General features: G+C 40.1%; 2 protein-coding genes and 1 pseudogene across 11 annotated transcripts in view; 2 read left to right on the top strand and 1 right to left on the bottom strand.

Annotated features, from left to right (window-relative positions):
- NCBP2 (nuclear cap binding protein subunit 2) overlaps window positions 1-20710 on the top strand; it is a 49437-nt gene extending 28727 nt beyond the window's left edge. For 2 of the 7 annotated variants that reach the window (XM_059163053.1, XM_059163063.1), the window contains exon 5: window positions 20411-20710. In XM_059163053.1, the coding sequence (XP_059019036.1) occupies window positions 20411-20531 (121 nt within the window). In that variant the 3' untranslated portion in view covers window positions 20532-20710. Of the gene's footprint in view, window positions 1-1376; window positions 2065-3457; window positions 5883-6099; window positions 6414-20410 lie in introns of those variants that run through there. The other 5 variants (XM_059163062.1, XM_059163054.1, XM_059163057.1 and 2 more) reach the window with 4 other exon arrangements.
- Window positions 1-25717, bottom strand: part of SENP5 (SUMO specific peptidase 5) — a 56278-nt gene that overhangs the window by 20295 nt on the left and 10266 nt on the right. For all 4 annotated transcript variants that reach the window (XR_009350930.1, XM_059163045.1, XM_059163043.1 and 1 more), the window contains exons 2-5: window positions 9306-10846; window positions 944-1049; window positions 667-805; window positions 398-445 (exon numbers count right to left, since the gene is read on the bottom strand). Coding sequence is in view for 3 of the 4 variants with exons in the window: in XM_059163045.1 (XP_059019028.1) it covers window positions 398-445; window positions 667-805; window positions 944-1049; window positions 9306-10815 (1803 nt within the window). In the remaining variant the exon portion in view is untranslated. The remainder of the gene's footprint in view (window positions 1-397; window positions 446-666; window positions 806-943; window positions 1050-9305; window positions 10847-25717) is intronic.
- Window positions 4178-5882, top strand: LOC131824688 (small ribosomal subunit protein eS24-like; annotated as a pseudogene).

The following is a 25717-nucleotide window of genomic DNA, read 5'->3' as shown; positions in this document are numbered from 1 at the left end:
TCTTCTCCCATTCTGTCAGTTGTCTTTTGGTTTTGTTAACTGTTTCCTTTGCTGTGCAAAAGCTTTTGATCTTGATAAAAATAAATAAAATCTTTAAAAAAATTTTTTTAAGGAATGTCAGGGATGCTTGGGTGGCTCAGTCAGTTAAGCATCTGCCTTCAGCTCAGGTCATGATCCCAGGACCAATCCCCCACTGGGCTCCTTGCTCAGTGGGGAGCCTGCTTCTCTCTCTGCCTGCCATTCCCCCTGCTTGTGCTCACTCGCTGACAAGTAAATAAATAAAAACATCTTAAAAAAAAAAAAATCTAAGGAATATCAAATAAATACATAAAGTTTAAAAATCTCATTTTAATACACAAGGATTCTCTCTCCTGAAGAAGAATAATTTTGCACTTACTTTGTCTGGGACTGCATCCATTATCAGCTCACCATACATATTAATGACCTATAAAAAGTCAACATAAAACCAGCTTACTAACCCTATACAATTCATAACATCCCACACAGAATGAATGAATGAATCACTTAGTGAATGAATCACTTCAGTAAGGGTAAAGAATCTTTGATTCTAAAAGATAACTGCGAGGCCAACCCAAAGATTAATTATATTTTATGGTCCAACATCCTCTGCAACTTTTCCACACCAAGAACCCACAATATACTAACCTGGTCATTCAACCAATTCTGACCATCCAGAGTTGCCAGATCATCCATATCTAGCATGTGCTTATTATAGAAGATGCGGAAGTTGCATTTTTGATGTCTGGCCCGATAGTTTGTTATTTCTCTATTGATAAATGGTTTTCTGAAAAAGAAAGATTTTGAAAGAAAAGAGACATGAGTTCTACTCAATTTATGGCTAAATCTTTTTTTTATTAAGAGACAAGTCATATATACCAACAATTTTATTTTCAAGGGCTTAACTTAAGCATCATTGACAAACCTATTAGAAAAGTCTTCATTAAAGACGTCTTTTAGTCTTCCAAGGACATCTTTTTCACTGAGTGGGACCAAACTGCCATACTTCTTCATAACCTCATCTAGGAATCCTTAAATAAAGGAAGAAAAATTACAGTGGAAAAAACATTTCCAGAAAAAGTCATTCTCCCAATACTTAACCTATACATGACACTTACCACACATTTAACCTATAATACCATGTTATGCTACAAAGAAATCTTTTAAAAGTTACGTTTTGTAAAGGATAAAATAAAATAGATCAGGCCTTCACCATTCCAATCTAAAGAGAAATGCCCAGAGAACTCCTCTATTTACTACATGGAATGCCTCCTGATACATGAATCAATTAATAAAGTCAATTAGATCTTTAAATTTACTCCATTGATTTTTTTTTTTTTTAAACGTGGCCAATCCAGATGACTTTCAAGAAACAAAAGACTGTATCAGTTTGACACTGGTGGAACATAACAGGAGCCAGCAGAAGATACCCCTCATGAACTGGATGTTAAATGACCCATCAAGCCATAAAGTTAACATGTACAACAGCACTCCACCAACAAATAGAAATGAGATTCTGGACCCAATTCCAGCATGGGGGTATGTTCCTCCCACCCATAATGCGAAGCAATTCTTGGATACCAGCAGGCAGTCCGGAAATTCAACTCAAGTCTGATCCTATCTAGGGATGCCTGGGTGGCTCCATTGGTTAAGTATCTGCCTTCAGCTCGGATCATGATCCCAGGGTCCTGGGAGATTGAGCCCCTCATTGGGCTTGCTGCTCAGCGAGAAGCCCGCTTCTGCCTGCCACTCTGCCTGCTTGTGCTCTCTCTCTCTGTCAAATAAATAAAATCTTTAAAAAAGAGAGAGAGAGAATGCCTCAAGGTAATATTTCGCATTGATTTTTTAAGCTACTGATGCACTATTAGAGAGGGAATCGCTAGCTGAAATAAAGACTGACATCCTTCAATAGCTTAACCTTAAAGATGAATCCTATCTCCTGAAGAGTGATACCTAAAGGGTTTAATCACCTGGTTAAATGTCTATTACATTTGGTGACTGAAGGTATTATCTTTTTAAAAATCACAATTACAATTTAATTGTTGAGATCATTGTCACTGTGTTCTTTGGTAAATGTGTGTAAATTTCACATAGCAAGGGACAAATTCTAAGGCTTTTTTAAAAATTTATTTATTTGACAGACAGAGATCACAAGTAGGCAGAGAGGCAGGCAGAGAAGAGGAAGCAGGCTCCCTGCTGAGCAGAGAGCCCGATGCGGGGCTCGATCCCAGGACCCTGAGATCATGACCCGAGCCGAAGGCAGGGGCTTAATGCACTGAGCCAACCAGGCGCCCCTGGCATTTTTAATATCATACAATTGGGTAGTGTTATTATACTTCTGATACGAAATAACCCTGTAAGGTGAACTGGGTAACAGTTAACTGGTTGTTACCAGGGAAGCACATTTTAAGAGGGGAAACAAGGGTGACCTTGGCCAGAATATAGAATAGTCTTCAGGTGGCTTCCCAGAGGATCCACTGAAGAAACATACCTGAAAAAGTCGTAGGAAAGTAGAACCAGAACATTATTTCTAAGGAAATACAAAGAAGCTGAGGGAAGGCTGAGAGGCTCACAGAAGTGCTGACTTACGGTATTTATTCATTGATGCTGAATGGGCAGAGCAACAACCTAGTTAACCCTCAGTCTGACAAGTCTACTGAGTTAAAATGGGAAGAAAAGATACTGTTAGCCACTTATTTTACCCAACTCCTTTTTCTCCCTTTCTAACTTCGGAGCATGGCCTCTGGTACACACTGATACAAAAGGACAAAAAAGAGCACAACGAAGTGACTGTCCCAGGAGTGGAGTGGTGTATTTTGTGGGTCTTTCTGAGGATGGGCAGACAAGGGTATGAAAAACCTATCTTCCTTCTGTTAGTCTCCCACCAGAAGGCCCCCAATTTGAAACACTTAAGAGCAAAGATCAGGATATAGTAAACAGGGAAGAGTGCTTGTTTGCCTGGTTCTGGTCTGGGCTTTAAGCATACAGAAACCGAAAGGGAATCCCTTGTTGCAGCTTGATAAGAGTAGGAAGTAAGGATTTAGGGTCTCTAAACTAGAAATAGAGCATGCAGTTGCCTGTGTTTACAAGATCCTATAGTTACCTAAGAACGGCCTTGTGTCTACTGGGGAGAATGAACCCAAACAGAAGATAAGGAATCCCAACATTTGCGATACTGCATTTGAGGAACAAATTTTATACAGAATAATGCCCCTGATAACTAAAGATTAAACTTTAGGCCCAGCACCCTTAATTCAGACTCCTCGAATAAGAGAGCAGTTTCCTCTATCAAGGGGATATGGACCCCAATTCCAAACTAGTATCACAGGAAAGAGGTGTCCTTGCTAACAATTTTATTATCTATGGATAGTAGTGTTTTGGGGATTTTAAGTTATTATATATTTTTTCCTCTTAACTGTATTTTGGTTTTCACTTTCAGATGATAAACAAGGATTTCCAATGCAATAGAAAGGCCCTGCTTGCATATTCAAGGAGAACCCTTCACAAAGATAAACAAATTTCACTGGGACCAGAAGTAAAATGGCGGTCAAAGAGCACTATCATAAACCAAGCACTAATACATCTCATTTCATCCTTATAACTACCCTGTGTTAGCATCCCTACTTTACAAATGGATACAGGAACCTTAGGGAGGTTAAGGAACTTTCCCAAGTACCCTTAACTAGCATATGGCAAAGTGAAGATTCTGATTGTGATCATGGTTATAGGACTGCAGAAAGTGAACAACTATTATGCTGTGCTACATCCAAAGCAGAATACTTATTATCTTTTCTCTACAGAAGCAGCTTGTTTTTCCCTTTTAATACCCATTGGCCATTTCCCTTCATCTTTCCCTTTTAATACCCATTGGCCAAGAATTACCCAGAAAACTTCTTAAAATGAGAATTAAATCCATTATTCTTTACCCACTTGCATTCATGAAACTAATGAACCAAAAAGGAAAAAATGCATCTGGTCTGCACAATTTCTCTTACTCCCAAAGTGCTAAAACATCAATGTGACCAAGAAACAAAGGATCAAATGTTAGGAAAAAATAAAACAACAAAAGCTACAATTCAAATTAGAGTCCATCCTACAAGTACGAAAGGTAGCAATATGGTTCTTTTCCTCACTGGCTGCTTGAAGCTTGGCCACCATCATGAACGAAACAGTAACTTTCAGGACCACGAAGTTCATGACCAACCTACTACTTCTGCAGAAACAAATGGTCACTGATGTTCTTCACCCCAGAAAGGCAACAGTAGCTAAGACAGAAATTCACAAAACAGCTAGCCAAAATGTATAAGACCACACCAGATGTCATCTTTGTATTTGAATTTAGAACCCATCTTGGTGGTGGCAAGACAAGTGGCTTTGGTATGATTTATGATTCCTTGGATTATGCAAAGAAAAATGAACCCAAACAGACTTGCAAGACATGGCGTATATGAGAAGAAAAAAAAACCTCAAGAAAACAGCAAAAGGAACACAAGAACAGAATGTAGAAAGTCAGGGGGACAGCAAAAGCCAATGTTGGTGCTGGCAAAAAGGAGTAGATTCTGCAGTGACTTATCTGTGAAGACTGTGCAGATTTTTCATGAGAGGATTAATAAACTAAGAACTTAAAAACAAAACAAAAAGCCCCCATAAAAGGTAGTAATATGAAAAACACAACCTGTTTTTTCAGAACAACCTGTAATTTCAGAAGTTAAATTGCTCATTTTTTTAAAAAAAGATTTTATTTGACAGAGATCACTAGTAGGCAGAGAGGCAGGCAGAGAGAGGGGGGGAAGCAGGTTCCCTGCTGAGCAGAGAGCCCGATGTGGGGCTCTATCCAAAGACCCTGAGATCATGACCTGAGCTGAAGGCAGAGGTTTTAACCCACAGAGCCCTAAATTGCTCATGTTAAACAAACTCTGTAGGACAGTTTTTTCCTGAGGTAACTGCCGGGTCACATCCTGCTGTGAATATGGAATGGAGTTCATTGGGCAAATAAGTGGTTACAAGAATGTAACCACTTGGTTCTCCAAACAAAATACAATACCCATGTCAGAAAGATCCCATCAAAAACATGGAAGGCATAGGACACCTGGCCGGCTCAGCTGGGAGAGCATGTAACTCTTGATCTTGAGGTTGTAGGTTTGAGCCCCACACTGGGTGTAGAGACTACTTAAAAACAAAATCTTAAAATAAGAAAGGCATGGAATATCTAAGACTAACCTTAACGAATGTGCAAACCTAAGCAGAAATTGCAAAATTCTAGTAAAGGATATAGGTTAATAAATGGAGTAATTCTTTATTTTTAGACAGAAAAATTCAATAGTGTAATGAATGCAATTGTCCCTAAATTAGTCTAAAAGTGAATGCAGTACCAATCAAAAACCATTATTTTTATTAAATTGAAAAAAAGAGGGATACCTGGGTGGCTCAATCATTTAAGTGGCTCCCTTTGGCTTTGGCTCAGGTTATGATCCAACGCTCCTGGGATGGAGTCCTGCATGGGGCTCCTTGCTCAGCGGGGAGCCTGCTTCTCCCTCTGCCTGCCACTCTGCCTGCTTGTGCTCACTCTCTCTGACAAATAAATAAAATTTTTTTAAAAATCTAGAAAAAAACAAATCTTGGGACCAAAATGTGCAAAATTCCTAGAAATTTTTGAAAAGGATTAAAGAGGAGATGTGAAAAAGGAGGCCAAGAGAGGAGAAGGAAGGCCCAGTCCCACCAAATTATAAAACAAACTTGGTGTAATGAAAGCAGCCTAGTGCTAGCATAGAAATAGAAAAACCAAGCCCAGAAAGAGACCCCAAAACAGGGAGCAATTCATAACCACGAGGAAAAGATGATTTACTCAATAAATAGTATTAGAACTATTAACTAAATAGTTTATTTACAGTTGGAATTAATTTTGATGTGAAGAATGCAGTAGGGATCCATCTTTACTTTTTGCCAAATGGCAAAATGTAAAAATAACACATTAACAGTCTAGAAAAAAACAGGGTTGAACATTTTTATAACCTTGAAATGGCAACAAGTTTTAATTTTAAAATTAATTTTTTAAGAAGATTTTACTTATTTATTTGACAGAGATCACAAGTAGGCAGAGAGGCAAGCAGAGAGAGGAGGGGAAGCAGGCTCCCCGCTGACAAGAGAACCAGATGTGGGGCTTGATCCCAGGACCCTGGGATCATGACCAGAGCCGGAGGCAGAGGCTTTAACCCACTGAGCCTTCCAGGAACGTGAAAATTAAATTTTTAACTATTTAAATGTTATTACTCATTACATTTATGTGCAGGATTTTAATGTTTATGGAGTCAAACTGGTTTACTGCTTTTGAGTTTCCTATCATGCTTTAACATGTATTATCAATGTGAGATTATAAAATGGTCTCTTGTTTAACAGCTTTACTGAGTTGTGATTTGCATACACACACACACACACACATCACTCCCAAAGTGTACAGTTTTTTGTTTGTATATTCAGAGCTATGCAACCATTACTACCACCTAATTCAAGAACAAGTGCATTACTCCACTAAGAAAATGTGAACCTGTTACTAGGCACTCCTCATGGTTCCCTCTCTCCAGCCCCTGGCAACTATTAACCTTCTTTCTCTATCTCTGTATTTGCCTACTCTGGACATTTCTTTTTTTTTTTTTTAAATTAATTAATTAATTAATTTGACAGATAGAGATCACAAGTAGGCAGAGAGGCAGGCAGAGAGAGAGAGGAGGAAGCAGGCTCCCCGCTGAGCAGAGAGACTGATTCGGGGCTCGATCCCAGGACCCCGGGATCATGACCCGAGCCAAAGGCAGAGGCTTTAACCCACTGAGCCATCCAGGTACCCCAACATTTCAAATCAATAGAATCATATAGTCTGTGGCCTTTTGTGCCTGGCTTTTTTTTCCACTTAGCATGTGTGCAAGTTGATCCACACTGTGTACAAGTTTGTGTGTCTGTATTTGTTTCTAATTACATTTTTAATCCATTTGGAATATACTGACCTAGGAATCTACTTCTTTTCCTTCCAAAACCAATTTTATGCAGTATTTAATACAATTATGAAGTAAGTAAATTGTAGTAAGTACAACTGGCTCATGATAAATCCACTGCAATTCACTGCAGTGAGCATACTGCGCAGTTACACTGGAGGAGAGCCAGCATGCACCATACCGTGGAACTTAGTATTAGCTAATGCTATAGGAGTCAGTTAAAGGAGCATCTACTGTACTGATTGTCTCACACTGATTCTTATTCTAATTGCTTTATTAATCCTGATTAATGAGGCTCCTTTATTTGTTGAAATTGTCCTTTTCATTGTGCTGGCTTTCCTCAGATATATGGTGATCAACTGTGGGCTTATCTGCACTTGGGTAATTTGCTGATGTGGGGAGGGCTGTGATGGGCAGTAGCTACTGCTCTGCCTTGAACTCTTTCCAGTGGGCATGGAAATACTAAGCAAACCCCTAAAATGGTTCTTCAGGTTCTTTTTTCCTTCAATCTATTAAGATAGTTATTTTACAGATCACTAAGTGTACATTCTGTAGAGTAAAATCTTTTATAGATACTTAATGATTAGGAAAACAAAGTGTTCAGAATTATTTAAACTACCAACAAGTAATGCTCCTACCTCCCCAGAAAAAGCCCTTTGAGGGGGGTGCCTGCGTAGCTCGGTTGGGCATCTAACTCTTGGTTTCGCTCAAGTCATGGGATCAAGCCCCACGATGGGCTCCACATTGAGTGGGGAGTCTGGTTCCCCTCTCCCTCTGCCCCTCTGCCCATGTGTGCATGTGCGCTCTCTAAAGTAAATAAATAAATCATTTTAAAGGTAAAAAACAATGACATATCTTTCCAGATACAACCTATACAAATGCACGTGCACAAATATACATGTACTTATCCTATATGTATGCATCTCTCTCTTAACAAAATATTCATATCTTGGATAAATTCTAATAAGGGGAATGGGTCAAAGAGTGATACTGCCACACTATCTACCAAAAATGTTTACATCAGCTTACTCACAGGGCAGATCTTAAAGTAGGATGTAAAAAGTTGAACCCATAAAGACAGGTAAGTTTCACAATGAAGAATTGATCATTTCCTTTAAGCAAAATTACCACACACTAAATCAGGGTACTTTTACCTTTGGAAAGGAAAAATTTAAACTCCTGTCACATTTATTTCATTTTATAAGATTTTATTTATTCATCTGACAGAGCACAAGCAGGGTGAATGGCAGGCAGAGGGAGAAGCAGACTCCCCACTAAGCAGGCAGGCTGATGCAGGGCTCAATCCCAGGACCGTGGAACCATGACCTGAGCCAAAAGCAGATGCCTAACCAACTGAGCCACCCAGGTACCCCGCTTATGACATTTATAGCTAAAATTTAACATTTTAGAATGATGCTATGGTCTAGGAAGGTAGGAACCAATGTTTCCTGCTCCCTGCCACATTCTTAGAACTAACAAAGTGCCTGCCATATAGGAAATTCTCATATACCAAAATAAATAAAATAGAAATAACCCAATCCAACAGAAAAATAGGCAAAGGAAAATATATACAAACAAAAAATGGCCAAGTAACACAGAAAAAGATGTTCAAACTTTAAACTTAAAAATGCAAATCAAAACAAAAACAAAAAACAACACAAACAAAACACAAAACAAAACAACTCCTGGGGCACCTGGGTGGCTTAGCTGGTTAAGCATCTGACTTCATTTTGGCTTGGGTAATGATCTCAGTGTTGGGGGACTGATGCCTACATCAGGCTCCACATTCAGTGAGGAGTCTGCTTGGCATGCTCTCTCTCCCGCAGCCCCACCCCCACCATGCATGCACACACATGCCTCTCTCAAATAAATTAATAAAGTCTTAAAAATACCCCAAAACTCTCATGAGCTAGAGGGTTAGTAAAGTTTAATAAGTGTAAATAAACTCATTCAACTTTCTGGAGAGTAATTTCACAATTCTCTTAAAAGTGTGTTCTTTTATCATCAATTCCACTACTACAGATTTAACTTACTTACAGAAAAACTTATCTAAATATACAGATACAATTTCATTGCACCATCATTTATAGAAGTAAACAACTGGAAGCAATACAAATGTCTATCAACGAAGACTTAAATTAGGGAACATTTAGGTCATAGAGCAATATAGAAGGCTTCAAAGAGAACTAAGTGCTTTAAGGGGAATCTATGGGCAGAAGGAAAAAACAGGACTCTCCTGGAAAAGATAATGGACTGTAACTGTGGGCTGGAGGTTGGGGGAGAATAAAGAAGAGTGCATACCAGAAAGGCAGATTGACAGCTGCTCATCATCCACTGGAGAGGCTTTCTGACTGTTCTTCCCACTTCCTGCTTGATTTTCTAGTTTGAGTCCACTGCATGTCAGGGGAGCCTCCAGTGGACTTTTACAGTAAGGGTGGTCCAGCAGCTTAGAACTAAGAATGTTCTGCTTGAGAGATCCATCCTCATCCATCTGGCATGAGCTCTCATTCTGAACAGGCTTTTCAGACACAGGTCCATCTACTCTACTCACAGATTGATCTGCCTCACACACTGACAGTTTTACTCTGTCATCACTGACAGTACTTGTCCGATTTTCCTGACCCAGAGTCATGACTTCTCTTTCGGCTTCCGAGATAAACACGTTACTAGAATGATGTTCTGGTAAGGGAAGGTCATGAATCAGCTCTGTACACTCCCACTTAGGAGAGGAACAGGGTGACTGGTCCCAGGCATATGTGGCAGTGCCATTCTGTTGGTCAGGGAATGCTTCATCTAAACGAAGCTCCTTGCCCAAGAAAGGGCTTCCTTTAGTGTGGCCATCAGGCACATGAGAGTTCTTTCCCTTCACCACAGCATTGCTGTCCATATCTGGAAAGTATGGTTGATGCCGACAAGAAGGGTCTTTAGGTTCTGGGGAAGGGAATGGGCTGCAACTGCCACCCTCACCGTTCTCCCTAAGGGTTTCTTGATGGTCCCCAGTGACCTGCACCCAGCTTCGCTGGGCTTTTTTTAGCTTGCAAACTTTGCTTTTTGTTCTGAAGTGCTGGGATCTGAGAATCCTGTACCGAAATCTAATCATGGATAATTTCTCATACATCATAAAAGGAGATACTTTTATTCTTCTATGTTGGTTAAGTTGAAACTTTTTTGGAATCAGGGGTCCCCCATTCCTGTGGTGCTCCAGACCTTGGCAGCAGCCATAACAAAAGCGCTTTCTCTTATGGTTGCTCAAGGTGACCACAATTGTGCCACTCTCACCTGGACTTTGGCTCTCCCCATTGAACTTCATAGGAAAGTCAGAAGCTTGTGGCTCCGTCCTAGGTCTGTGACCATTGGCCTGACCTAAAACATTATTTCCTGGTAAGTCAGCAACTGCCTTCAAGACACTTTTCTCTCCACAGTATTCATGGTCAGAGTTCTTTGCTGAGGACAGCAGCCTCTCTGCTTGGAGTCTTAAAAGGGTCCTTGAGGAGAAAATGAAGTGTTTAGAGTCTTTTCTTTTCACTTTCGAGGACAAAGTACTAACATTTTGAGCAGCCACATGGGACTTTGTCTTAGCAAAAAAAGGTGCATCCTGGATCCACGTTTTCTGGATTTGAAGGGCCTTCTTTCTGCAACGGAAATGCCTCAACTGCCTGCTCCAAGTACTTGGCCTTCCCAATTTGGCTTTCAGAATGCATAAGTGTTGGTGAAAGCAGAACTTCTTAAAACCTCCAAACCCTGTATTCCATTTCTCAGAAAAGGCTAAATGAATTCCTTTCCTCCATAGAATTTTCTTCTGTTTTTTCATTTTTCTGATGCATAATGAGATCTTGATGAAGCTGAGAGAAAGAAGAGAGAGAAAAGTTACTTCTATCCTAAAATTAAGGTCATAAAGATTTAATCACAGCAATATAAGCTACAAAATTCAAAGAAAAAGAAGAACATATAAAATTCAATTTAGACTATCAGACCCAGGGGCACCTAGGTGGCTTAGCAGGTTAAGCGATGGCATACCTTCAGCTGGGGTTACGATCCCTGGGATCAAAGCCCCATTGGGCTCCATGCTCAGTGGAAAGTCCACTTCTCCCACCCCCCTGCTCACTCGCTCTCTCAAATAAAGTAAAAAATAACAGACTATCAGACACAATGAAATCGTTACCTGATCAAGGTTTTCCCCAGAGTGAAAGCTGGAACACATAAATACTCTTACATGACCCCATTTAGTATAGCTGCCTCTGACATAAATTTCAAGAATCATTTCCACCAGTTATTATGGAGTGGACAGGGTAGGGAAGCAGAAGAGAATCTTTAAGTGTTGGCACTGCTTCTCATTAGCTAAGTGACTTTAAGTCACCCAAATTCTGTGTTCTCACTTGTAAATTAAGGGATAGGGAAGGAAGGAGGGACCACACACCATTTAAGACTGATTCCAGGGGCACCTGGGTGGTTCAGTGGGTTAAGCCTCTGCCCTTGGTTCAGATCATGATCCCAGGGTCCTGGGATCGAGCCCCGCATCAGGCTCTCTGCTCCACCGGGACCCTGCTTCCTCCTCCTCTCTCTCTCTGCCTGCCTCTCTGCCTACTTGTGACCTCTGTCTGTCAAATAAATAAATAAATAACTCTGATTCCATATTGAAATACTTTGTTCCATACCTCACATTTTAGAAAGAGCAGGTTACTTTGGGCTGTAAATAGACATGCAAAAGCATATATTAAATAAATGCAAGCAGTAACACTAATTCAAGAGGGAGACCAGCCTCCTCTTCGTCAGTCAGTCAGAAACTTTGAGTGACCACGCAGGGACAAAAGTCTATCAGGTGCTTTCACACAGTTAGGGTTTGGGCTCTTAAGTAAAAAGCACATGTGCGGGCACCTGGGTGGCTCAGTGGGTTAAGCCGCTGCCTTTGGCTCAGGTCATGATCTCAGGGTCCTGGGATAGAGTCCCGCATCAGGCTCTCTGCTCAGCAGGGAGTCTGCTTCCTCCTCTCTCTCTCTCTCTGCCTGCCTCTCTGCCTACTTGTGATCTCTCTCTGTCAGATAAATAAATCTTTAAAAAAAAAAAAAAAAGCACATGTGCATATGTGCACACACACACACACGCACGCACACACAAGCTCTGGTAACACATTCATTAGGAATGGTAGATAAAAATGATAGTCAAAACCAAACAGGATTTCCCCTCAGATTTAATAAGATCCACTACTAATGAAGGCTCTTCAGCGTAGAAGGAAAGGTGAGAGCCGCTAAAGATGGGACAGAAACAATACGAGACTATGAATCAAAAAAACAGTACTCTAATTTCAGCTTGCTAATAACTTAAAGATTTTATTTATTTATTTGTCAGAGAGAGGGAGGGAGGAAGACAGCAAGCACATGAGCAGGAGGAGCAACATGCAGAGGGGAAAGCAGGCTTCGCGCTAAGCAAGGAGCCTGATGCGGCACTCGATCTCAGGACCTTGGGATCATAACCTGAGCTGATGGTAGATGCTTAACTGACTGAGCTGGGGGAAGGTGAGTTATTGTTTAATGGGTACAGAGTTTCAGTTTAAGAAGATGAAAAAGCTTCTGAAGATGGACTGTGGCCATGGTTGCACAACAGTGTGAATGTATTAATGCCACTGAACTGAACTTTATACCTAAAAGTGATTAAAATGGTAAATGTTATGCTACCTATATTTTACCACACTAAAAAAACAAGAAGGAAGAAAAAAACCAATACTGTCTACAAAGAAAAAAAGAATAGGGGTGCCTGGGTGGCTTAGTCAGTTGGGCGTCTGCCTTCAGCTCAGCTCATGATCCCAGAGTCCTGAGATCGAGCCCCTCATCAGGCTCCCTGCTCAGTGGGTAGTCTGCTTCTCCCTCTGCCAATCGCCCCACCTGTGCTTTCTCTCTCTCACTCTCTTTATTGCAAATAAAAAAAATGTTTAAAGAAAAAAAGAAAGAAAAAAAAATCCAGTGAAGGGAAAAAAAAGAATAGGTTATTATATTTTTAAAGAAACAATCACAAACAATAAGGGGACCTTGGAAATGTAAAATAGCAGAATTCAAAAACTCAACAGAGAATAAAGGGCTGGGGCGCCTGGGTGGCTCAGGTGATTAAGCATCCTTTTCAGCTCAGGTCATGCTATCAGAATCATGGGATCAAGCCCTGTGTCAGGGTTTGTCCCTCTTCATCTGCTCCTCACCCAGCTCTCTTTATCTTTCTCTCTCAAATTTCTTTTTAAGGTGGGGAAGAGTGCTTGGGGGACTGCCAGTAGGGCAAACAACTTGATTTTGGTTCAGATCATGATCTCAGAGAGGTAAGACTGAGCCCCACATCGGGCTCCGTGCTCAGTGGGGAGTCTGCTTGAGGTTCTTCCCTCCCCATCTCTGCACTGACCATCCCCCTGCATGTGCTCATTCTCAAATAAATAAATAAATAAATCTTAAAACAAAACAAAACCAAAAAAGCCTGATGGAAAAATGGGAAAAAGACATACAGAGACAATTCGCAAATAAAGATTTTTAAACAGCCCTTAGACATAAGATGTTCAACTTCACTCAAAAGAAAATGGGCAAAGGGGTGGTTGGGGAGTTGCCCAAAATGGGTGGAGGGACATGTCAAAAAGGTACAAACTTCCAGTTATAAGGTAAGTCAGTCATGGAGATACAATATACAACAGAGTGACTATAATTAATAGTGCTTTACAGTATATTTGAAAGTTGCTGAGAGAATCTTAAAAATCCCCATCACAAGAAAAAAAAACTTGATTACCATATATGGTGGTAGATGCTTACTAGACTTACTATGGTGATCATTTTGCAATGTATACAAATAGCAAGTCATGTTTTACAACTGAAACAGATATAATGCTAGATGTTAACTATACCTCAACAAAAACACTGGCAAAAATTATCACAACACATTCTGTTGGTGGGAGAAAAGAAACTTTCGTATTTTGCTGGTAGGAATACAAACTAATAAAACCCTTTTGGAAGGGAATTTGGTAATCTAACAAAAGGTAGGTATTTACCTTTTAATCCAACAATCCCATTTTTAGTCATTTATCCTTAAGATACACCTCCAATATTAATGAAAATACATAACACAAGGTTATTCACTGCAACACTGTAATTGCAAAATACTGAAAACCTACAAGGACAGTACTTGAATAAAGTAGGGTTCTTCTACACTACTTCTTCTTGAGTAAGTTATACTTCTACATGACTAAGTTATGAAAGAATAAAGATGGGGCATCTGGCTAGCTCAGTAGGTAGAACATGCAACTCTTAATCTTGGGGTTGTGAGTTCAAGCCTCATGTTGGGTATAAAGATTACTTACAAATATATTAAATATCTGCCTTCTGATTGGGTCATGACCAACCTGGGTTCGAGCCCTGCATGGGATCAAGCCCCTGTTTCTCCCTCTCCTCTCTGCTTGTGCTCTCTATCTCTGTCACAATGTCTCTCTCTTAAATATAAATAAAATATTTTTAAAAATTAAAAAAGAGGGGCGCCTGGGTGGCTCAGTGTGTTAAAGCCTCTGCCTTCAGCTCAGGTCATGATCCCAGGGTCCTGGGATCGAGCCCCGCATAGGGCTCTCTGCTCCACAGCGAAGCCTGCTTCCCTTCCTCTCTCTCTCTCTGCCTGCCTCTCTGCCTGCTTGTGACCTCTGTCTGTCAAATAAATTTAAAAAAAAAAAAAAATCTTTAAAAATTAAAAAAGAAAAGAATAAAGAGGAACTCTATGAACTAATATGGAATGATTTCCAGGTTAGGTGAGAAAAGTAAAGGTCAAATCAGTATTAACAGTGCGTCACCAAGACGGTGGCACACAGACACCAACTACAAGCTCAGGGAGTTCACAAAACCACCCTCAGGTCTGATAATTTGCCAGAAGGACTCATAGAACCCACTGAAAACTATTATATTCATAGTTATGGCTTGTGAAAAGCTGAAGAATATGGATTAAAATCGGCCAAGTGGAGAAGCACAGAGGGCAGAGTCAAGAGAAGTAACAAGTGTGGAGCTTCCAGTTGTCCTCTTACCATGGAGTAGAACAGCTTTAACCTCCTGACATCAGTGTGTGACAATATTGCCAGCCAGGGAAGGCTCACCTGAGCCTTGATATCCAGAGTTTTTATTCGGGGATTTTAAGCAAAAGTGATTGCCCACATGATGGAGCTCAGTTTTTCAGCCCCTCTGGAGATCTGCTGATGCCAAAGTCATTACTCTAAATCATTTCACTGGTCTTTCTGTCATAGCCAGCCCCCATCCTAAATCAAGCTATCTGTTAAACTGTTGGAATCCAAAGTCCCCAGGCAAATACAGACATTCGAATCAGATATGACAGTCCAAAGTCTTCGAGATTGTTTCCCAGAAGCCAAGGATAAAGGATTTCTTTTGAGGCAAGGCTAAATTATTTACCAAACAGCCACCTTTCATAAAAGAAAAAATAAGAAAATAAACCTGTATCTGCCCTTTTGTGCTCCACCCAAACCCTTCCGCCAAAATAGACAAAAAATAGAAATACAAACATGAGAATAAACCAGAAAGTAATGAGAACGTATAGGGCAAGGGAGATTCACATCTCTCTTGAGATGTTCCCAAATGAACAAGAAAATGGTAGAAGGACAAGAAAGGAGTGGCACTTCTCTAAATATGCCTGTTTGAAAAGTTCTGACTTTTACAACCATGTTGATGCTTCATATACTTAAACACACAAATAAAATTAAGATCAAGTAGAATGCAAAAGGAATCCAAAATGAAATACAAGTAACAAATGAATCTAACTGTATGACAGATAACTGCATTGAAAAAAGCAGACACAGGAAAAATTACCCACATTTTAGAAAATATTTTGACTGTATAGGGCTAGATTCCAAAGGACTGTATATAAATACTGTCCTTTAGGGATGCCTGGGTGGCTCGGTTAAGCATCTGCCTTCAGGTAGGGTTATGATCCCAGGATCCAGGGAACCCACACTGGGTTCCCTGCTCAGTGGGCAGCCTGCTTCTCCCTCTCCCATGCCCTCTGCTTGTGCTCTGTCAAATATACAAAACCTTTAAAAAATAAAAAAAGAGTAACTAGAGTACAAAGAGGACTAGACCTAAAACACTGTTAAAAGATAAGAGAGTTGCTGGGACTCTCCCAGAGTTGAAGGGACTAGCAAGTGCCAGTTTACAATCCCCCATCCACCCTGATGGCACGGATGGGGTCAGGGTCTGGGTGCTCTGCCTTACTGCCTCAGTGAGCCCCAGGCTCCTGGTCTACACCTGCCCCCACCAGAGTACCCCCTGTGCAGACAATCCCAGAACACCCCAGCTTATTCCCACTTCAGCTTCAGCTGTTCTACCAAAGCACCCTCTGTGGCAATGCACAGGGACTGCACCAGCCATGCCCACTTCAGTTTTAGCTGCCCTGCCTGGGTACCCTCTGCACAAACAGCCCCAAGAATCCCCTGGCTTACACCCCGTTGACTTCAGCTATCCTGCAAGAGGCCCCTCTGTGCAAAAAGCCTCAGGGCCACCCCAAGCCAAGCCCACTTAAGCTCTGGTTATGCCACAAGGGCAGCCCCAGTGCAGAGTGCACCACAACCCCCAGCCCACACAAACCACAGCTCCAGGCAGTCAACAAGCCACCAAGTACACACAGCCTACAAAGGGAACACCATATTCAAGGCCATTCCTTCAAGTTTACGAGTAGCTGTTCTGTCCAATTCATAGAAGCAAACACAGGAAGTCAAGCAAAACGAGACAGAAGAATATGCTCCAAGCGAAGGAACAAGACAAAAGCTCAAAAAAAGAGAACTAAATGAAACAGAGATAAGCAATATGTCATGTCTGATAAAGGGTTGAAAGTAATTATATTAAAGATGCTCAATGGACTGGAGAGAAGAGTGAAAGAACTCAGTGAAAACTTCCAATAAGGATATAGAAAATATTAAAAAAGAACCAAAGTTTAAGAACACAGTAAAACTGATATAGAAAATAGATTAGAGGGAATCAACAGTAAATCGGTGGATGAGAAGAAACCATCAGCAATCTTGAAACAAGGCAATGGAAAGCACTCAAGCTGAAGATAAAAAAGAAGGGAAAAAAAGCACCTAAGCTGAAAAGTAAAAAAGAAAAAAAAAAAAAAGAAATTTAATGAGGTACATTAAGCAATCTCTTGGACAATATCAAGTGAACAAACACTCACATTAAAGGGGTCCCAGAAGGAGAAGAGAGAGAAAAGGGGGCAGAGAAGTTATTTGAAGAAATAATACCTTAAAACTTTCCTAACTGGAAGAAGCACAGATATCCAGGTTCAGGAAAGACAGAGTTCCAAACAAGATGAACTGAAGGAGGTCAACATTGTAACACATAATAACCAAAATGTCGAAGTTTAAAGATAGAGAATTTTTAAAAAGGCAAGAGTAAAGTAAGAAGTTACATACAAAGGAAACCCTATGAGGTTATCAGTTGATTTTTCAACAGAAACTTTGCAGGCCAGGGGCACCTAGGTGGCTCAGCTGGTTAAGCAGCTGCCTTCAGCTGAGGTCATGATCCCAGGGTCCAGGGATCGAGTCCCACATTGGGCTTCCTGCTCTGTGGGGAGCCTGCTTCTCCATCTCCCTCTCCCCACTGCTCACTTTACTTGTGCTCTCTCGGTGTGTGAAATAAGTAAATAAGATATGAAAGAAAAAGAAAGAAAGAAAAGAGAGAGAGAAAAAAATTTTGCAGGCCAGTGCGTGGAAAGGGAAAAAACCTATATCCAAGAATATTTTACCTGGCAAGATGATCATTCAGAATTGAGAGTAAGTTTCTGAAACAAAAGTTAAAGGAGTTCATCAGTATTAAACTGTTCTTACAAGAAATGGAAAAGAGACTTCTTTAAGTGGAAAAGAAAAGGCAATAATTAGATGTAAGACAATAATGAATTAAAAGATGTAAAATACAGAAACATGTACATAAAATGTGGAAGGGAAATAAAACAAGTTCTTTTAGAATGTGTCTGGACTTAAATGACCATCGACTTAATATATGCTCACTGCTATATACTTAGGCTTAGGATATACTTATATATGAATTCCATGGTAATCACATACCAAAAATCTGTAACAGATACAAGAAAATAAAGAGAAAGAAAGCCAAACAGAACACTATAAAAGTCACCAATCACAAAGAGAACAAGAAAAGAAAGAAACAGAACTACAAAAATAATCAGAGAAAAATTTTTAAAATGGCAATAAATACATACTTACCAGTAATTATTTTAAATGTAAATGGACTTAATGCTCCAACACAAAATGGCTGAATCAAAAAAACAAGACCCATCTATACGCTGCCTATAAGAGACTCACTTCAGAAACTAGATCCCAGGAATCCAGGATCATGACCTCAGCCAAAGGCAGTCGCTCAACCAACTGAGCCACCCAGGCACCCTGGAAGTTTTTTTCTTAAAGATGACTTTCAGGGGTGCCTTTGTGGTGCAGTCAGTTAAGCTTCTGACTCTTGGTTTTGGCTCAGGTCAGAACCTCAGCACAAAGTCGGCTTTAGTTACCATAAGCTGAGGGCTTAAAGTGGAATTCCTGTGGTATCTTCTTCTTAGACTTCCTGACCAGTAGTGGAAATTTTTTTTTTAAGATTTTATTTATTTATTTATTTGACAGAGATCACAAGTAGGCAGGGAGGCAGGCAGAGAGAGAAAGGGAGGCAGGCTCCCTGCTGAGCAGAGAGCCCGACTCGGGGCTCAATCCCTGGGATCATGACCCTAGCCGAAGGCAGAGGCTTTAACCCCCTGAGCCACCCAGGTGCCCCAGTATTTTTTTTTTTTAATCATCACAGCAACCAACAAAAACCCAGATATGATGTCAGCAAAAGGAATATACCAGGATATAATTTGAAGTTGGCTGGACTGTCTCTCCTTCTCCCCCTCCTGCTCGTGCACACTCTCTCTCTCTGAAATAATGAAATTTTTGAACAATTAAAAAAAAAAAACTTTCAATCACATATTTTTGGTCTCACTTTCACCTTCACTTTCACAGTACAAGACACCACTAATTCTGAAACTTTTAAAAGCTTCTAAAACACAAACATGATTACTTGTTGGCTCTCTCCACTTGGTTTAGGATTCAGCTTTCTCAAGTCTGCTAACCAGTTACCACTAATCTTTTCTGCTTTCCAGTTTCCAGAATGTTGTTATTCTCACTGCTTCCATTCTTTATCATTTGCGGAAAAAATAAAAACAAACCTAACAACAATTCTACAGTTTTTTAAGTTAAGTTCTATGTCCAACATGACGCTTGAACTCACCACTCCAAGATCAAGTCATGAGTTCTACTGAGTGAGCCAGCCAGGGACCCCTCACTTCTCTATAGTTTTAAAGGAGTTTTCAGGCTGATGTGGAATTAAATATGTACATTTAACCCAATTTCTTTACCATAATAATACACAATTGAATGAAAAAAAAAAGTTGCTAAACAATACATATGAACCCATTTTTGTTAAAAAGAAAAAAAAAAGTGTGTATATTTTAAGAGTTTATAGGTTGAAAAATGTCTAAAAGAATTTATACAACAGGCTCAGCCAAAGGGTGGCTCAGTCAGGTAAGCATCTGACTCTTGGTTTCAGCTTAAGTCATGATCTCAGAATCCAGATTTGAGCCCTGTGAGTCTGGTTGAGTTTCTCTCTCCTTTACCCCTACCCCTGGCAAATAAACAAATCTTAAAAAAAAAAAAAAAAAAAAAAAAGGAATTTACACCAAACTATTAACACTTTAGGCCCACAATTCCTAAAATGTGTGCCAAGGTACCCTGGGGTTCTGCAATAACTTCACAGGGATGTAAAGTATTCGAAATCAGAGGGGAAAAAATGATATTCTTTATCTGTCACACCTGTCAAGCACTCCACAATCTATCAATTTAATATAATTCAGTTTCAAATTATATCCTGGTATATTCCTTTTGATGACATCATATCTTTGCAAACCTGGGTTTTGGCTGGTTGCTGTGATGATAAAAAAAAAAATACTGCACAAAAACCAATTTGGAACAGGAAATGTGGGTGGCAGTGTCTAATGGTTCCAAGGTATGAGAAGTTCTATAGTGCCCAACAAGTATATTATGTAACTGTGGTTTATTAAGAATGAAATTAAAAAACTATATTGTCTTTCAATTTATGTGTATTTTTAAAAAAAAACTAATAGGTTACTAGGGCATACTTATTAAGTTGTTTAGATCTACCTAAAGCCATTACTAATTACTTAATAAACTACTGGGCCTAAGGGCACTATGAAAAAGTCATGAAGGGGGCTGTGAACAGAGAAAGTTGACAACCTCTGGTTTAGGGTACTTTATTTTACTTTACTTCTTTATCAATGGTAAAAGACATTTAAAATAAACTTTTTAAAAGACTTTATTTATTTATTTATTTATTTGACAGGAGAGACAGAGATAGCAAGAGCAAGCATGAGCAGGGAGGAGAGGGAGAAACAGGCTCCCACCAAGCAGGGAGCCTGACGTGGAATTCAACCCCAGGACCTGCGCCAAAAGCACACCATTAACCAAGTGAGCCACCTTGGGCATCCCTAAAATACACTATGAAATTCAAACATACTCTCACTGTGTACTACCAACATAAAAGATTTGGAATTCATTCTTCCCAATACTTAAAAGTAATATAATCACTGAAAAATCTTATTAATAAGATGTTTACTCCATAAAATAAATGGTTTGTATATTTTATTGTACATTTGCACAATTTATATGGAACAAATGGACAAAGATTAGAAGAAGATTAGACCGGCTATGCCTTTAGTTTTAGACATGTTAGATCTGAGGTGACCTAAGGAAATCCAAGTGGACATACACTATTGGATATACAGGTCAGGAAGTCTAAGAAGAAGATATCACACTTTAAGCCATCAGCTTATAGTAACTAAAGCTATGGAAACTAATAAGCTTACCTAGGGAGAATCTGTAAGAGGTAGAAGCAGACGCACCCTATGGCAATCTTCTGAGGAACTCTAGGATGTACCAGTGAGGTAAAAGAAAAGACTACTTAGCAAAGGGAAGTAAGAAGAAATGAACAGGGGAAGAGGTAGATAACTGAAGTTTCTAGAAGGAGGGAAATGGTCAAAGGCCCGTGAAAAGTCAATCAAGACAAGGACTGGTTGCCTGGCTGACTCAGTATAGCATGAGACTCTTGATCTCAGGGTCATGAGTTTGAGCCCCATGACTGGCAGGAAGGTCATGACAAAAAAAAGAAAGAGAAAGAGAGAGAGAGAGAGAAAGGAAGGAAGGAAGGAAGGGAAAGGAAAGGAAAAAAACGAGAAGGATTTAAAAGTCTCCATTTGTGTTGGTGGGAAAGCAAGATGTTATAGCTGCTCTGGAAAATAGCATGGAGACTCCTCAAGATGTTAAAAATAGAGTTACCCTAAGACTCACCAACTGCACTACTAGGTATTTACCCATGGCACATGCATCCCAATATTCATAGCAGCAATGTCCACAATAGCCAAACTTTGGAAGGAACTGAGATGCCCTTTAACAGATGAAAGGATAAAGAAAATGTGGTACATATATACAATGGAATATCATTCAGCCATCAGAAAAGATGCATCAACATGAGTGGACTGGAAGGGATTATGCTAAGTGAATTAAGTTAAGCAAAGAAAGATAATTATCATAGGGTTTCACTCAGATGTAGAACATAAGTAATAGCATGGAGGATATCATAGGGGAAGGGTGGGAAATCTGAAGGGGGAGAAATCAGAGAGGAAGATGAACCATGAGAGATTATGGACCCTAGGAAACAAACTGAGGGTTTCAGAGGGGAGGGAGTAGGGCAATGGGGTAAAAGGGTAATGGGTTAAAGGAGGGCACATGTTATGTACATGCAATTGAAGAATCACTGAACACTACATCAAAAATTAATGATGGGAGGAGCAAGATGGCAGAGGAGTAGGAGACCTAAATTTCATCTGGTCCCAAATTCAGCTAGTTATCAAACCATTCTGAAACCTACACTAACTCAACAGGAGATCAAAGAAAAGAGTAACAGTAATTCCATGAACAGAAAAGCGACTACCTTCTGGAAGGTAGGACGTGCGGAGAAGTGAATTGGAAGCAATATACAGGAAGATAGACTGCTGGGCAGGGGTGGGGGGGGGCTCCATCTGCTGGCTCCAGGCAAGGAATGGAGCAGCAGAGCACAAAATCAGAACTTTTAGAAATCTGCTCCACAGAGGGACATCACTTCAGTGATTAAGCTGGGGTTGGGGGTGGAATCCTCCCTGGGACAGTGTGGTCTCAGAAGCCTCGGGGTTACAGAAAGACCGTGAGTGCCTGAGTGTGGCAGAGCTCCCAGGTATCGGAACAGGGAAGCCAGCTGCAAAGACAAAGCCAAGGAATGGGATCTCAGCTAGCAGTTGCCATAAACCATGATCTAAGGCAAAGTCAGGTCACTACTCTACCAGCAAGGACTTCACAAGTGGCAGATTCGGGGAGACCAACCCTCTCCTTCCTCCACTGGAAGAAGGAGCATGGGAGCATCCTGCAGGAATCTGCTGGGTTTGCAGACTCCAAACAGGACAGTGTGCCAGAGACAGAAATGCTTGGTCACAGGCCAGGTGAGCACAGAGCATGGCCGGAGACCAGGGAAACAGGAGTGATTGATTCCTTTTCTTTGAGGGCTCACTGAAGGCGGGGGCCCTAAAGGCCCGGAGGTGGAGAGGCCGCCATTTGCATGCTTGTTCTCCAAAGCTGTACAGAAAGCTTTCAGGGAAAAAAAGCTACTGAGAGAAAACCCAAGCAGATTATGTAGCTCAGACCCTGGCAAGAGCAGTGCAATTCTACCTTGGGCAAAGACACCTGAGGATCACTGCAACATGCCCTTCCCCCAGAAGATCAGCAAGAACATCCAGCCAAGACCAAGTATACAGATGAATGAGAATTGCAAAACTCCAGTGCTGGGGAATACAGCACATAGAATTCATGACTTTTTCTCCATGATTCTTTAGTCTTTCAAAGTTAAATTTTTAAAATTTTCTTTATTTTTCTATTTTAATTTTTCCTCTTTCCTATTTTAACCAACATCTTATCACTATTTTTTAAAAAATCTTTTCATTTTGATTTTTCAGTCATATTCTATCACTTCAATGTATTTAACATACATATATATACATATTTATTTTTTCGTTCTTTAAAATTTTGAGAGGAAGTTTCTTCTAGCAGACCAAAATACACCCCAAATCAAGTATATGACTGTTCTATTCACCAGCCTGATCATTTTTTTTTTCCCTTTCTTTTCCCCCCTGTCGCTCTCGGCCCGCAAGAACGACCCGCAGACGAGGTGAGTGGCAAGCTTCTTTTATTACTAATGCTAACGCACCCACATCCTCCTAAACCAATCATTCTCAGTTTCTCAATCTTCAGGCACTCCCGTCTACGTGACTCCTTGCATCTGCTGGATGGCTCTCCACACCCCCAGCTTTGGGTCGCCTCTGATTTGTTTAGAGTATATTTTTCTGGGGTCGTTGTTACCCTTTTAGCATTTTGTTCTCTCACTCATCTCTTCTTCTCTGGACAAAATGACAAGGCAGAAAAACTCACCTCAAAAAAAAAAAAAGAACAAGAGGCAGTACCGACTCTTAGGGACCTACTCAATACAAACATTAGTGAGATGCTGGAACTAGAGTTCAGAATGACGATTATAAAGATACTAGCTGAGCTTTAAAAAAAAAAGCAAAGAAGATAGCAGAGAATCCCTTTCTGGGGAAATAAAAGAACTAAAACCCAACCAACTTGAAATCAAAAAGCTACTAATGAGGTACAATCAAAAATGAAGGCTTGGGGCACCTTAAGTCTCTGACTTAAGCATCTGCCTTCACTCAGGTCATGACCCTAGGGTCCTGGGATCGAGACCCTCATCGGGCTTCCTGCTCAGTGGGGAGCCTGCTTCTCCTTCTCCCTGCTGCTTCTCCTGCTTGTATTCTCTAACAAATAAATAAATATAATCTTAAAAAAAAAAAAAAATGGAGGCTCTTACTGGTAGGATAAATGAAGCAGAAGAGAAAATTAGTGATATAGAAGACCAAATGATGGAGAATAAAGAAGCTGAGAAAAAGAGATAAACAAATACTGAATCATGAGGGGAGAATTCGAGAGATAAGTGATACCATAAGACGAAACAATATTGGAATTGGGATCCCAAAAGAAGAAGAAAGAGAGGGGGCAGAAGGTATATTGGAACAAAGAACAGTGGAGAACTTCCTTAATTTGGAGAAGGAAACAGACATCAAAATCCAGGAGGCACAGAGAACCCCCCTCAAAATCAGTAAAAAGAGGTCAACATCCCAACAGCTAATATTAAAACTTACAAGTCTCAAAGACAAAGAGAAAACCCTGAAAGCATCTCCAGACAAGAGGTCTGTAATCTACAATGGTAGAAATATTAGACTGGCAGTAGACCTATCCACAGAGACCTGGCAGGCCAGAAAGGACTGGCATGATATATTCAGAGCACTAAATGAGAAAATTTGCAGCCAAGAATATTATATCCAGCTAGGCTGTCACTGAAAATAAGAGGGAGAGACAGAAAGCTTCCAGGACAAACAAAAACTAAAAGAATTTGCAAACACCAAACCAGCCCTACAGGAAATACTGAAAGGGGTTCTCCAAGCAAAGAGAGAGTCTAAAAGTAACAAAGACCTGAAAGGAACAGAGACAATATACAGAAACAGTCACATTACAAGCAATAAAATGGCACTAAATTCATATCTTTCAATAGTTACCCTGAATGTAAATGGGCTAAATGCCCCAATCAAAAGACAAAGAGTATAAGAATGGGTAAAAACAAAACAAACAAACAAACAAGACCCATTGATATGCTGTCTGCAAGAGGCTCATTTTAGATCCAAAGACACCTTCAGATTTAAAGTGAGCATGTCCCATGCTAATGGACATCAAAAGAAAGCTGGGGTGGCAATCCTTATATCAGACAAATTAGATTTTAAGCCAAAGATTAAAATAAGAGATGAGGAAGGACACTGTATCCTACTTAAAGGGTCTGTCCAAAAAGAAGATCTAACAATTTTAAACATCTATGCCCCTAACATGGGGGCAGCCAATTATTAAACCAATTATTAACAATCAAAGAAACACTGATAATAATACAATAATATACAATAATACAAAACGGATAATAATACAATAATAGTAAAGGACTTTAACACCCCCTCCCTGAAATGGAGAGATCACCTAAGCAAAAGATCAACAAGGAAATAAAGGTTTTAAATGACACAATGGACGATATGGACATCACAGATATAGTCAGAATATTCCATCCCAAAGCAACAGAATGCACATTCTTCTCTAATGCACATGGAACATTCTCCAGAATAGATCACATTCTGGGTCACAAGTCAGATCAATAGATACCAAAAGATTGGGATCATTCCCTGCATATTTTCAGACCATAATGCTTTGAAACAAGAACTCACCCACAAGAGGAAAGTTGGAAAGAACTCAAATACATGGAGGCTAAAGAGCATCCTACTAAAGAATGACTGAAGTCAACCAGGAAATTAAAGAAGAATTTTAAAAATTCATGGAAACAAATGAAAATGAAATCACAACTGGTCAAAATCTTTGGGATGCAGCAAAGGTGATCCTAAGAGGAAAGTATATAGCAAGACAAGCCTTTCTCAAGAAACAAGAAAGGTCTCAACTATACAACTTAACACTACAC

The sequence above is a fragment of the Mustela lutreola genome, chromosome 2, assembly GCF_030435805.1.
Source record: "Mustela lutreola isolate mMusLut2 chromosome 2, mMusLut2.pri, whole genome shotgun sequence".
In the NCBI taxonomy this organism is placed as follows: Eukaryota; Metazoa; Chordata; class Mammalia; order Carnivora; family Mustelidae; genus Mustela; species Mustela lutreola.
This window is presented reverse-complemented; position numbering and strand designations above follow the sequence as displayed.